The 14,680-nt window shown below is 41.8% G+C and overlaps 1 protein-coding gene across 1 annotated transcript in view; it reads left to right on the plus strand.

The window, feature by feature from the left end:
* MAN1A1 (mannosidase alpha class 1A member 1) overlaps positions 1-14,680 on the plus strand; it is a 260,475-nt gene that overhangs the window by 175,089 nt on the left and 70,706 nt on the right. The window contains exons 6-7 of the mRNA XM_033939003.1: positions 1,458-1,581; positions 7,176-7,269. Coding sequence (XP_033794894.1) covers positions 1,458-1,581; positions 7,176-7,269 — 218 coding nt within the window. The remainder of the gene's footprint in view (positions 1-1,457; positions 1,582-7,175; positions 7,270-14,680) is intronic.

Raw genomic sequence — 14,680 nt, forward strand, 5'->3', positions numbered from 1 at the left:
ATCTCTGCACCTAACAGCTTGATATCTCTTGGTCTGACTTAGCAGATTTTAATCTTTCTGACTCAGTACAAGCTACTTCCAGAAAACCTTCTAATCAGCAATACTAACAACATAATAGGACACAATTCAATTTGTGATGTAATTTCCATAACCAGGATACTTCCTCCTTTTCTCTTCCTTCAGTCTTCTCCATTTGTTCAGTTCTGGACTTTATTCAGAGTTCATCTCAGTGCTAATAGTGCTTTCCATGATCCTGTCAACAGTAAACCTCTGGCCTCTCATCCACTTCTTTCCTGGTTTATGAAAGGTCTTTTAACTCCAAATCTCCACTCAAGCCGCCTCCAGTTGTCTGGGATCTTAATTTAGTCATGGCCAGTTTGATGAAGACAACTTTTGAACCACTGGCATCTACTCATCTTAAGTTTCTCACTTGGAAAGTGGTCTTCTTGATCTCTGTCACTTCAGCTCGTCGAGTGAGTAAACTTCAAGCTTTGGATTCTGGTCCACCTTTCAGTGTTTCATCATGACAAGGTGGTCCTCAGGACTTATTGAAAATTCCTCTCAAAAGTAGTCAAGAAATTTCATCTGAATCAATCCATTGTGCTTCCAGTTTTTTTTTTTCCCAAAGCCTCATTCTCATCCTGGAGAAACATCTCTACACACTTTGGACTATAAGCATGCCTTGGCTTACTACACACAAAGGCTTAAGCCACCCAAGACTTCACCTCAACTGTTCATCTCTTTTGACCCTAACAGATTGGGCCTGCCTGTAACCAAGAGAACTATTTCCACATGGTTACTGGCCTGTATTTCCTTCTACTATGCTCAGGCTGGGCTGCAGCTTAAGGAACGTTACAGCTCACAAGGTCTGAACCATGACAGTAGCCTTTTTGCATTCCATTCCTTTTGAAGATTATCTGCAAAGCAGCTATTTGGTCCTCAGTTCACATCTCACTACTGTCTAGAATCCTATTCCAGATGAGATGGTCATTTGAGCCATCAGTATTACAGAATATTTTCTTCTTAATGGCCAACTCTCCCTCCATTCCATTACAGTAAGCTAGGGAGACCCACATGTGAGAATATGCTGCCTACCTATCCTAGGATAAAGCACAGTTACTTAACAGGTGTTATTTGGGGACAGCAGGCAGATATTCTCACATCCCTTCCACCTCCCCTGGTTAGCTTTTTAGCTTGCTTATGGTACCATGAGCCATTTTCATGCAGGAAGGCACTCGTTAATGCGCTGTGCAGGCAGTTGTGAAGTTTCTAAAAACTTGAACAGGCAGTACACTTTTCACACTGTCTGTTCCGGGCTCCATGGATGACGTCACCCACATGTGAGAATATCTGCCTGCTATCTCCGGGTAACACCTGTTACAGTAAGTAACTGTGTTTTATTGTACCCTATTTGTAATTGCGAATGCTTACCTGCCTCTTTTTTCATTTGTCTTTAGTGGGATTGGGAGAAACTGGCCATGGGCCTCCGGAGGAAGCAGTATTCTTGCTGAATTTGGAACATTGCATTTGGAGTTTATGCATTTGAGTCATCTTTCCAGAAACCCAGTTTTTGCTGAGAAGGTTAGATTAATTTTAAAAATACTTAATTTTAAAATAAACATTGCAAGTGCTATATATAGGACATGAAGAGGTTATTGGTTTAATTTCCAATTGAGTTTATTCCTTCCTTGGACCAAATGGTGTTGCTATTGCAGAAGCACCATTCACAACCATTAGTGGCCATCTGAAAAAGCCTAGTAGCTAGATTTACAGTCTGTTAGCTAGGCTCCAGAGGAAGCTCTAATTTGTGGTTTCTGGCCAAGCTCTTTCTATGGGAAAAGTATTAGCAACTACAAGCAAGCATTGATTTACTGCAATAATCCAGTTAGAAAATTGCACCATTTCAAACTGTCCTCCTCTCCTAATTGCAAGCAGAGAGCTAATACAGATGCACACTCTCATACACATGTACTCTGAGCAATTCAAATGTATATTTCATTTTCTTGTACATTCTGCAACCGAGTACATTTGGATGCAGTCACGGATATAGTTTGGGCTCTCAGATGAAGGTGCCCCTTCAGTTTCATCACAGACATTTAAAAGATGAGACCACATTAATTGACTATGAAAAGTTGCAGATTTCATAGTCCAGAGATTTAAACTATACCTTCCCGGATGACTTTATACTAACTGCATTACCCAAATTGTATTCTTTAAAAACTTACATGTAGTTTTGGGAAATGCAATATGTCTCACCACAGAGGGTATATATTGCTAAGTTTTGAATGAATGTTACATGCTACAAATGTGAAGCAATTTTGTGTGTTCTGCTCAGTGGAAAGAGGTGCTTTGGGTTAGAAAATCCTGTATCTTCTATTCAGTTCTGTAATAATGAGCTTAAAGATTTGGCTTGCCATTGGACCATTTGAATAGTTGTCTTGAATCAGTGTCTGTCTTGGGAGCCATTTCTTGAGGTGCTTTCATTTCCTGGAACAAAGCCTTGGTGGAACACATGTCCTTATATTCTGATTTTGCTTTAGGAATAGAATCCTATACCTTCTCTTTCCCTTCAGTCTTTTACACTACTTTCAGCTAGTAAAATCGTTAAAAAATCTCTCTTGCTTTTTGCAAGTTTGGTTCTCATATGCTTGGTTCTCTGCTGAATTAAGGACTTGTAGTTTTGCTCCTTTAGAGCATTGCTATGCTCAAGAAAAAAAGAATTGAGATGGAACTAGAACCAGTGAAGGTAACTCGAAAAGAAAAGAGTTTATTTTAAATGTGCCTGCTTAACATTTAAGTTATTGCATGGCATCCTTCTTTCTTTAATTCCCCTGTCTTGGAATTCTGTAAGATCTGACATTATTACCAGACCTACTCAAAAATTTAGATTGTCCTTTCCTACGTTGAAAGGCACTACCTACATTGGAAAATTAGGGAAGTCTCTACTTTTCAAAATTACTGAGCTGTGGAATAATTTTCCTATTCAACTGCGCGATCTGGGCTCTTTCCAACCATTTCAAAAACATTTGAAAACTTGGCAATTTTCAAAGTTGTAAACTCTGCTCCTCTCCATACTATTCCAAAAATTTCTTGTAAACCGTGCCGAGCTCTACTGCTACAGAGAAGATGCGGTATAAAAGCCTAAGGTTTAGTTTAGTTTAGTTTAGTTAGTTTATCTCCAAAGGAAAAATAAGAAAGCTCAAACAAGAAAAGTATTTTTGTTAAGGTATTATATCAATAGAGCCATTAACCTTGGAATACAAGTCAAAGAGCCTAAAATAGTGAAATGTCTCCAGGATCCTCGGCTACCAGGAATACCAAATAAATATCCTATATAATAAAACGCTAGCCGCGCATGCACACTCAGACCTGCGTGATCTGTAATCCCTGATCTGTAGGTCCGTGGCCAGAGTGCGTATGCGGCGGCCAGATCGGGAAAGCACAGCACAGCCGCCGACAACCCCCTCCAGCCCTCATTCACTGCCAAAACCACCACCTCCTCCTTCTCGCCGGCTCACCCGCGTTTAAATGGAGAGAAAAGCACTGCACCGCTGTTTTCCTTCTGATTTGGTTTCCTTGCTGACTCGGACTGCTGCTTCTTCACGTCATCACCACTGTTGCTGTCACTATCACTGTCCTGCCCTTTTTCCATCTGTTCTCCGGAACTGCCACACGTGCCATAAACTGCCACAGGCTCCACCACTGTACGCATCGCAGAAGCAACATTGAGAGAAAAGCGCTGCACCGCACTTCCGCTGGCTTCGGCGTCTTCTATCCACTGTGGCCAACCCTAGCGGAAACAGGAACTAGTCAGAGAGGGCGGGCCGCAGTGGACAGAAGACGTCAAAGCCAGCGGTAGCGTGATGCAGCGCTTTTCTCTCAATGCTGCTTCTGCGATGCGTACAGTGGTGGAGCCTGTGGCAGTTTATGGCACGTGTGGCAGTTCCGGAGAACAGATGGAAAAAGGGCAGGACAGTGATAGTGACAGCAACACTGGTGATGATGTGAAGAAGCAGCAGTCCGAGTCAGCAAGGAAACCAAATCAGAAGGAAAACAAAGCCCGTGCTGAGGGGGCCACTTCAGAAAACAAACAAAAACAGCATGACTGAGAAGGACAAAGCTGAGAAGAACGTTGAGAAGCTAACAGGAGAGGAAGCTATGAATGAGACAGAGAGGAAGGAGCCCTGTGCAGATGTTACTGCCCCAGTGAATGGCGAATTTGCAGCCCAGCAGAATGAGAATGGTGAAGACAAGAACCGGGAAGAAGACCACAGTTTGGGTAGTGTAAAGCAAGAGGTGCCTACTGAATATACACAGAATGACACACACATTGATGCTAAGATGGAAAAGTTAGGCAGTGACAGAGAGAGAGACAGATAGAAAGAAAGACAGAAAGCTGCCAAGGAGAGAGAGAAAGAAAGAAAGACAGACAGATAGTGGCCAAGGAAAGTGAGAGAGAGAGAGACAGAAAGAAAGAAAGAAAAACAGATAGACAGTGGCCAAGGAGAGATAGAGAAAGAAAGACAGAAGGTGACCAAGAATAGAGACAGAAAGAAAGAAAGAAAGAAAGACAGTGGCCAAGGAGAGAGAGAGACAGAAAGAAAAAAAGACAGACAGACAGGCAGTGGCCAAGGAGAGAGAGAGAGAGAGAAAGAAAGACAGCAGCCAAGGAGAGAGACAGAAAGAAAGACAGACAGACAGACACATCTATTCTAGCACCCGTTAATGTAACTGGCTTAAAAACTAGTCATCTATAATTAGGGAAGAAACTAAGAATTCTAAAGTTGATTTTATCCACTTGGGAACAAATGACTTAGCCAGCAACACAGGCAATGCAGAAATCTTTTCAGGAGCTGAGGGAGAGGTTAAAACTTTTTGTAAAGACTGTTGCTTTTCAGAAATAAGGCCTACTAATGGAAAAGGAGAGGAAATAGTACTAAATACTGAGAACTTCAATAGCTGGCTCAGAGCCTGGTGTCATCAAGAAGGTTTTAAGTACAGTACATTGAAGGATGAGGAAATACATGGAAAAACAAGAGACTATATTGTGATGATGGGCTGCATCTTACTATGGCAGGTAAAATAATCCTTGCTGAAAAATTCAGGCTATAGAGCCGGTACTGCCTGACCTCTTGGGCTCAGGTAGATACTCTATATACTTTATCATTCCAAAGAGAGGCTCAGAAGATTGGAGGCCTATTCTGGATCTTTGGCACATGAATGCATCTCTCAAGATTCCCCGCTTCTGAATGGAGACGTGTATTTGGTCATTGCAGCAGTGGCCCCTGGAGAGTTTCTTACCTCTCTGGATCTCACAGAGGCGTACTAGTACATTTCCATTTTTCTGGTTCACTGCAAATTCTTGCAGTTTCAAGTTCTGGAACATCATTACCAGTTCTCGGCCCTGCTCTCTGGACCGTCACCAAGGTGATGGTGGTAGTGGCAGCTTACCTGCGAAAGATGGGTCTCGAAGCTGATGCATTTCTTCTGGATTGGACGAACAAGTTTCTATGAGAGGAATCCACTTGGAGGATCTCTTAAATATAAATCGATCTACATGAATATAATCATTTTTGTTAGCTGCCTTTTAATGTATTAGTTTTTTAACTCATTTTAGAATCCTGTGGTGGTATAAGCATTGAAAACTGAATGGAGGCCGTTTTCCTCTCTTTTTTCACATATTATGATTTAAAAACAACTATACTGCATTGTATGCTTGCATTTGTCTGTGATTAATTTTCACTAGTCTCAGTTTTATCCAGCAGTCAACTGAGATTTGGATAACGTGTCCCATTTTTTTTTCTTTCTCTTTAAATATTTAATTATGCAAAATTGATCACAAGGTACTTAAAGATCCTTGAGAGCATGTGCGTGCTTTTGCTTATGCGATCACTCTGCAGGAACGCCGACACAACAAGAGTTTGCCTTGTCTTACAGGTTATAAATCTGGCTTTGTTAGAACATAATAGCCTTACTGGGTCAGGCCAATGGTTCATCAAGCCTAGTAGCTCGTTCTTACAGTGGCCAGTCCAGGTCACTAGTACCTGGTCAAAACCCAAAGAGTAGCAACATTCCATGCTACCGATCAAGGTCAAGCAGAGGCTTCCCCTATGTCTTAATAACAAACTATAGACTTTTCCTCCAGGAATTTGTCTAAACCTTTCTTAAAATCTGCTATGCTATCTGTCTTTATGATGTATCTTTTTATTTAGTGTTTTACTACCATGTCTATACTTTTATTTTTTCTGCTTATTAATATTGGCTGTCATATGAATATATACGTAAAACATCAGTCTTTATGTTCACCCAAGTGTGCACAAGATATGCTCACTTTATATGCTTACAATATATGCTCATTATATCTTCAGCATTTAATTGCCATGACCTCAGCGCCACCACTCACCACACAATATTTTATGAGAGCGGGTAGAATTACACGGATATTTCTTCACTGGTCATGAAATTATTTAGTAATGTTAACGTTGTGTTATTTATACTTTTCTTGAAATTAAGTGTTTTTAGCAATTTATCAAAAGTTTTATGGTTCAAAAGAACCAGCTGTACTTATCTTAAAACCATTGTACTGCGTGGTCTGGGGAGGCTGAACCCGACATGTTTCAAGCTTGAAGGTAGGTAAATTGTGGCCTACAGTAAACACCCTCCAAGGGCCCACCCAGAGCCATTTCATGCTTTCCAGCTCGCACAAGTTTAGCTAAGTTTAGCCAATATTAATTCTTTTTTCTTGAGCATTAGCTAAACTTGTGCGAGCTGGAAAGCATGAAATGGCTCTGGGTGGGCCCTTGGAGGGTGTTTACTTTAGGCCACAATTTGCCTACCTTCAAGCTAGTATCTAGAAACAAAACAGCACTACTTACACATCTAAAAACATTTTTTTGAGATAGTTGAATGAGCAATTCAAAAAAATATAGTACTGTATTGCAATGACTTGGGTAGAGAATTTGGGAGGAGTTGGAGTAGGAAGACTTAAGTTTTGTTTTATTGGATGCATCATTATAAAATTTTTAGAGTTTTTCTAAATGACACTAGCAAATGAGAAAGTACAGAAGATGCTTGACTTCTGAGAGCAAACAAAAAGAACAAATTGTCATGTTTTCTTTTCCCATCTTTCCAGTGAAATTTACTAGCATATTGATTTTGATTTTTCTTTGTTGTAGGTAATGAACATACGAAAAGTACTTAACCGCTTGGACAAACCACAGGGTCTCTATCCTAATTATCTGAATCCAAGTAGTGGTCAGTGGGGCCAAAGTAAGTATTGTATATGACTACTCCAGTATTCAGATAAAATAGTTTGACTTACCATATTTGCCTTATACTGTAGCACATGGTTTCAGAGTGCTTGATATAGAAGGCCAAGCTAAGTAGCTGAAATAGGAATGTATAAGTGCATGTAGGTAATCAAGTAGTTAGAACATATGACTTATCATTCAGGAGTGGTGGGTTCAAACTCTTGTAGTAGTATCTTGTATTGGGGTCACAGCTAACACGACATTAGGAATGACTGCTAACACTTAAGGTTTGGACACATTTTAGTCTGCTATTGACTGAGCTTGGAGGAAGCCACTGCTTGTTCTGGGATCAGACACATGAAATGTTGCTACTATTTGGGTTTTTGCTGGGTACTTGTGACCTGGATTGACCACTGCTGGAAACGGGTTACTGGGCTAGATGGACCATAGGTCTCATCCTGTATGGCTATTCTTAAGTCCTACAAATCATCTTCTAGAAAACAATGAAAAACCTATAAACAAAAAAAGCTAGTCTATTAGTAATGTTCTCAGGAAAAAAATGAAGCCAAATGTGTAGAACCATCTCGTTGTATTAAATGTAAAGCAGGTTATAAGTTCTCAAACAATTCACCAAACACATTGTCAAAAAGCATTAGTTCTAGGCCTGATTTAAGCATAGGCAATTGCTTCCAGCACCATAGAGCACTGCCTTTATCACATGCCTCAATCTGGATCCTGATACCCGTGTGCCATTCTGAAATCCTGCTCACAAGGCTTCCTGTTACATGGAAACCATACAAAGAGAGGAGAAGGTGGGGTACCTCAGGCCCAGAGGCAAGCTCCACAATGAATTTTGCTAACATATTGAGTAACCAGATTGTAGAATTACATCGCTTTTGGTAAGAGGAAGAAATTAGAATAGCGCATGATTTGGGTTGCCTGTAGAATAGAAATCTGGCCTCGATTAGATCCATCAGATATCAAACATAATGCTTAAACATGATCATGATGATTTAATTTCGTGCAGATTTGTATATATTGCTTCTCTAGTTTTTTGAGGGGTTATGCTAATATGTGATTGTACTGTAACTGAAAATGTTTTTATGTATCCTGTCTTGAACTATTGTGAATATTTTACTGTTAACCGCTTAGGGATAGGCAGTCTAGAAGTTTTAGAAATAAATAAAATAAATATGGCCATATGGTTCAATGTGTCAGCGGCGGTAACTCCGGGAGAATTCCTTGTCTCTTTGAATCTGACAAGAGGCCTACTTGCTTATTCCTATTTACCCAGACCACAGGAAGTTTCTCAGATTTATTTTTCTGGAAAATCATTAACAGTTCTCTGCTCTTCCTTTTGGACTGGTGACATCTCCTCGCATCTTCACCAAACAGATTGTTGTGGTAGCCTTCTGCACGCAAGCTGGAAGGAGTGTTTTAGTTCTGCTCTTCCCTTTTTTTATTTTATTCAGTGTTTTTTCGATGTTTTCGATTGGAGCTTTCATCCTTGGCATAGCTCTGCCTACATAGAGAACAAGAAGACTGTGGTCTGCAGCTGACAGGCCAATCCCTCGTTGTACCTGTTAGCTAGCCTGTTTTAGTGTTTTTGGAGCTTATCCTAGAAACCAGTAGTGTATCTAGCATATGTGATACTCGGGGCCCATCATTTTTGACACACCCCATCTGTATGGAAAAAAAAATATTTTTAATAATCAACACATCGCACAAGACTGTACCTAGGAAAATGCAGCATCTTACATACTACAGTGAGCAGTACAACATCAATACACCCATTGTAAAACTAAATAAGCCAGACTAGTACAGATCAATCTTGCACAGTCAATGCTAACAGAAAAACATATCTTTTGAATACATAGAATACAGAAAACACCTTCACCTAGTATGGAATATGTAATCACAAACTAATCCCTCCCCCTTTTACAAAACTGTAGAATGTTTTTTAGCACCAGCCGTGGTGGTAACAGCTCTGATGCTCAGAATTCTAGTTTTGTAAAAGGGGGGATAAAAAAAAAATACATAGACAAAGGTTAAACTGAACCACCAAGAAGCTGGACTCTGCATACAATGCAACACCACAGAAACAGTGACGCATGTCTCCTAAAGCAAAAAAAAAAAAAAATTCTACCTTTGTCTTCTCTAGTTTCTGCTTTACTCATCTTCTTGTCACTCCCTTCCTTACATTCGCTGTCTGCCATCTCTTTGCCCCTTCTAAATGGCATCTACTCTCCTTCTATGCCCCTTCCAGAAACTGTATGCCTCCCCCTTCCATCTCTCCCTTCACCTCCCATTGGTTTGGCATCCATCTTCTTCCCTTCCCTCCTCCAGTGGTCTGACATTTCTCTCCTCTCCTTCCTTTCCCTCTCCCACACCCCATGGTCTGGCATTTCACTCTCTCCTCTCCCTTCCCTTTCCTTTTCTTCCCTTATCTTCTGTCTCAATTTATTTTCTACATCTGTCTAGATTACATTCTTACTACCCTGTCATCAATTTCCCTTTTCACTGTCTACCTACGGCTTGCCACCTCTTTCCCTCACCCCCTCCAGTATTTCACTAACTCAATCCTCTTCCCCCCATCATGTGCCCTCTTTTTATTTATCCCCTCCTTCCATCATGTGCCCTTATTCTCTCCCCCTTCCATCCAGCATCTTCTCCTTTCTCTGTCTACTTCCATCCAGCGTCTGCTCCTCTCTCTGTCTACTTCCATCCAGCGTCTGCTCCCTCTCTCCACTTCCATTCAATGTCTTCTCCCCTCTTTCTTCCTGCATCTGCTCCCCTCTTTCTCTCTCCTCCCCACTTCCATCCAGCATAGGCTCCCCCTCTACCCTCCCCACTAACATCCAATGTTTGCCCTTTCTCTCTTTCCATCCACCCCTTTTCCATCAGCATCTGCCCCATTTCTTTCCCTCCAGTCCAATTCCATCCAGTATCCTTCCCCCTTATGTCTCTATCAGCATCTGCCCATTTCTCTTCCTCCTTTCCATACCAATATCCTGCTCCTTTCTCTTTCCCTCTATCCCAGGTCCATGCAGCAAGGTCCCGCAATGACTGCAGCTGCCGTCTCTGCTAAAGAAGTATGTGATGTTGGAGGGGGTAGACCAGTGCTGCAAGGTCCTGTGATGACTGTGGCTGCCAGTCCACCCCCTCCAACGTCGTATACTTCTTCCGGAGCAGAGCCAGCAGGTGTAGTCATCGCAGGACCTTCCTGCACCTCAGCGCTGCTGCCACTAACTCCCCCCCCCCCCCCCCCCCACTCATCCTCTGATGTCACTTGTTCCGTAGCAGAGCCAGCAAACGCGGTCACCGTAGGACCTTGCTGCACCTCCCCATGGCTGCTGACTCTGCTCTGGAACAAGTACATCGGATGAGGTGGACCAGCAGCCGCGCTGAGTTGCAGGTTTCGTGGCGGAGTAAGGCGGGAGGTTCCTGACCCGGCCGGCTGTCCACCCCTGCCCTTGGTACGCCACTGCTAGAAACTATCCCTCCAGCTGTCCCATTGGTAATTTGTACGTATATATTTTATTTTTTTGTAACAAATTGTCTTGTAGTTTGTCCTCTACTTTTAATATTGTCATACGCATTGAAATACTTGACATTGCATGTACAACAAATTTTTAATAAACTTGAAAATTGAAACTATCAGTCAAACATCTCCACTTTCTCAAAACTCCTTCCATAACTGTCCCACCACACTGCAGACTGCCCTGCTGCTGAAAAATAAACCTTCACAGACTACTCACCCCACAAATTCTCACTCCTAAAATAAATAGCCCATAAGCAATCCACAGCCCCACAAACTGTTCTTCCTTCACTGCAATACCACCCTGCAAACTGCCCTACTCCTAAAATCAATCCCACAACTGCCCCATATAAAAAATTCCACTACCAACTGCTGCCACTATTAAAAATTACCTTTACACAACTTTCTTAGCCCTGCAACTTACCCCACCATCCTGCAAACTACTACCTGCAACTACTCTCCAACCCTGGAAACTCTCCTGACCTCCATACTCCATCCCCCAAATCTCAGGCACAACGCAGATAGTATACACCCACAATAGAGAGAGACATGGTTGTAAAGAATATCATTAGCCGTGCTGTGCATGCTTTCTCCACTTTTTTATGAAAATGTAATGCAGCACATAAGTATTTAACCAGTGCTACTGTATTTCTGTTAGGCAGTGCTGGATCTCTGCCATTCTTTCTGTAAATTAATTTAGTTCTTGTTATTTTGACAGTAAGCTGACAGTGACTTGCTGTAGCATGAGTCAGATGGTTTGTCTTCAGCAATAATGTATATAATAGGACTTATTGATGAGATTGTGCTAATGCTATTTAATTTGCAAATGTCAGGGGTTTCTATGGTAATTTGTTTAGGAAACTATAAAGGTCATTTAAATGTTACTGTTTTGAGATCAGTTTTCCATCACTGCTTTTTAAAAGCCTTTCATTTTCACTTGAGATTATAAGAACATAAGAAGTTGCCTCCACTGGGTCAGACCGAGGTCCATCTCGCCCAGCGGTCCGCTCCCGCAGTGGCCCATCAGGTCTGCGACCTGTGAAGTGGTTTCTGACCACTTCTATAACCTACCTCAAGTTCTATCTGTACCCCTCTATCCCTTTATCCTCCAGGAACCTATCCAAACCCTTCTTGAATCCCTGTACAGAGTTCTGGCCTATCACTTCCTCCGGAAGCGCGTTCCATGTGTCTACCACCCTCTGCGTAAAAAATAATTTTCTAGCATTTGTTCTAAACCTGTCCCCTTTCAATTTCTCCGAGTGACCCCTAGTGCTTGTGGCTCCTCTCAGTTTGAAGAATCTGTCCTTATTTACTCTCTCTATGCCCTTAAGGATTTTGAAGGTTTCTATCATGTCCCCTCTAAGTCTCCTCTTCTCCAGGGAGAACAGCCCCAGCATTTTTAACCTGTCAGCGTATGGAAAATTTTCCATACCTTTTATCAGCTTAGTCGCCCTCCTCTGCACTCCCTCGAGTACCGCCATGTCCTTCTTGAGGTACGGCGACCAGTATTGAACACAGTACTCCAGGTGCAGGCGCACCATTGCGCAATACAGCGGCATGATGACTTCCTTCGTCCGGGTTGTGATACCCTTTTTGATGATGCCCAGCATTCTGTATGCTTTCTTTGAGGCTGTCGCACATTGCGCCGATGGTTTCAGTGATGAGTCGACCATCACCCCCAGGTCCCTTTCCAGGTTACTCACCCCTAGCAGTGTTCCCCCCATTTTGTAGTTGAACATCGGGTTCTTTTTCCCTACATGCATGACCTTGCATTTCTCTACGTTAAAACTCATTTGCCACTTTTTTGCCCAGTCTTCCAGTCTCGTTAGGTCCCTTTGTAGGTCTTCGCAGTCTTCCGTGTTTCTAACCCTGCTGCAGAGTTTGGTGTCATCAGCAAATTTGATAACCTCACATTTTGTCCCCGTCTCCAGATCGTTAATAAATATATTGAATAGTAGAGGTCCCAGCACCGACCCCTGCGGAACTCCGCTCGTGACCCATTGCCAATCTGAGTATTGGCCCTTGACTCCAACCCTCTGTTTCCTGCCCACTAGCCAGTGTTTGATCCATCGGTAGATATCCCCTTGCACCCCGTGGTTCCACAGTTTTTTAAGTAGCCGTTCGTGAGGTACCTTGTCGAAGGCTTTTTGGAAGTCAAGGTAAATGATGTCTATGGATTCACCCTTATCCATCTGACTGTTTATTCCCTCAAAGAAGTACAGCAAGTTCGTGAGGCACGACCTTCCCTTGCAGAAGCTATGCTGGCTCGCCTTCAGTTGTCCATTGTTTTCTATGTGTTCGCAGATTGTGTCCTTTACCATTGCTTCCATCATCTTTCCAGGAAACGAGGTCAAGCTCACAGGCCTGTAGTTTCCCGGGTCACCCCTTGATCCCTTCTTAAAGATGGGCATGACATTTGCTATTTTCCAGTCCTCTGGGATCTCCCCAGTTTTTAGGGAGAGGTTACATATTTGGCGAAGTGTCTCTGCTATTTCGTTTCTCAGTTCTTTTAGTACCCTTGGGTGGATGCCGTCCGGGCCTGGTGATTTGTCGCTCTTTAGTCTGTCTATCTGTCTGAGTAGTGTTTGCTTTCTAGAGTTTACAGTTATGTTGAAATAATAGTATCTTCTGTCTATTATTCAGAAATAGTACTTTGGGTTTTTTATGATATGGCGTAACATGAAACTACTCTACAGAGTTCTCCATTTCATCTCTTCATTGGGGGTAGATGCTTCTTAGTCTATCGTGACAGTTAATCGGATTCATATTCAGGAACTTATCCTACCAATACTTCTAAAGTCAATCTTGAGAGAAAATGTTTCTTCAGCGTTCTTATAAAGGAATATCTGTGGCTACATACTCCTTCATTTCAAATAACTTGAAAAACATAGTCCAATGCAGATCCAATATAGATATCTTTAGTCCCAACTTTGGAAGTATTGGTGGGACAAGTTCTTGAATTTGAATCCAGTGAGCAGTCAAGATAGACTAAGAGGTGTCTACCTCATTCACAACTATCAGAAAAGACTGTAAGCCGTCATTGATGCAAAAGGGGATAGTATATTATATTAAGAACTAAGGGTATAGGGGGCGTGGCTTGGCTGAAGAGCAAGATGGATGGGTGATATTTCATCTCTTCCCTCAAGTGCACTATTCAGCTTATCTATCAGCGAATTTGATCAAGTTTCTTCCTAAAAATAGAAGAATTCTCTCAATAACAATTTGGATTATAACTTATGGCATCTGAGAGGAAAACCAGACTGGATGCTGCCTTTGCAGCAGCTGGCACAGCTAAACGGCCTAAGCCAGATCCACCAACGCCCTCAAAAGTGCCTCTCCCAAAGGACTCAGCTGAAATCCTAGAACAAGTGATGTTAAAGCTGAGATCCATAAAAGAAATGCTTCAAGAGAATACAGCTAAATTAAATATAGTTCAAGAAGAAGTACTGAATCTTTCACAGCAAATTAAGGTATGTAATGCTCGGACAGAGCAATTAGAATGTTAGGTCTCTAAAACTGAAAACTGTTTGAATCAGTGTAAAACTGATCATAAAATAGTAGCTCATTTAACAAAAGAGCTTGAAGACTCCAATAACAGAAGTAGAAGAAATAATATTAGATTATTAGCTAAAAAAACCTAAAACAAGCTTGAGAGACATTTGGAGTATAGAAACAAAGCAACATATTTCTGCTACACAATGGCCACGAATTTGGACTTGGAGAATAAGATGTACAACGTCAGCATCTATGAGACAAACTTGGTTCTTTTTGTTATATAGAATTTTGGGAACCCCAGTTTGTTTGCAAAAGTTGGATAATTCAAAGTTTAGTAGATGCTGGCACTGTCATCTTGAAGTAGGGACACTGGATCATTTGTTATTCTATTGTCCAT

This window comes from Geotrypetes seraphini, chromosome 3 (assembly GCF_902459505.1).
Source record: "Geotrypetes seraphini chromosome 3, aGeoSer1.1, whole genome shotgun sequence".
Taxonomy (NCBI): Eukaryota; Metazoa; Chordata; class Amphibia; order Gymnophiona; family Dermophiidae; genus Geotrypetes; species Geotrypetes seraphini.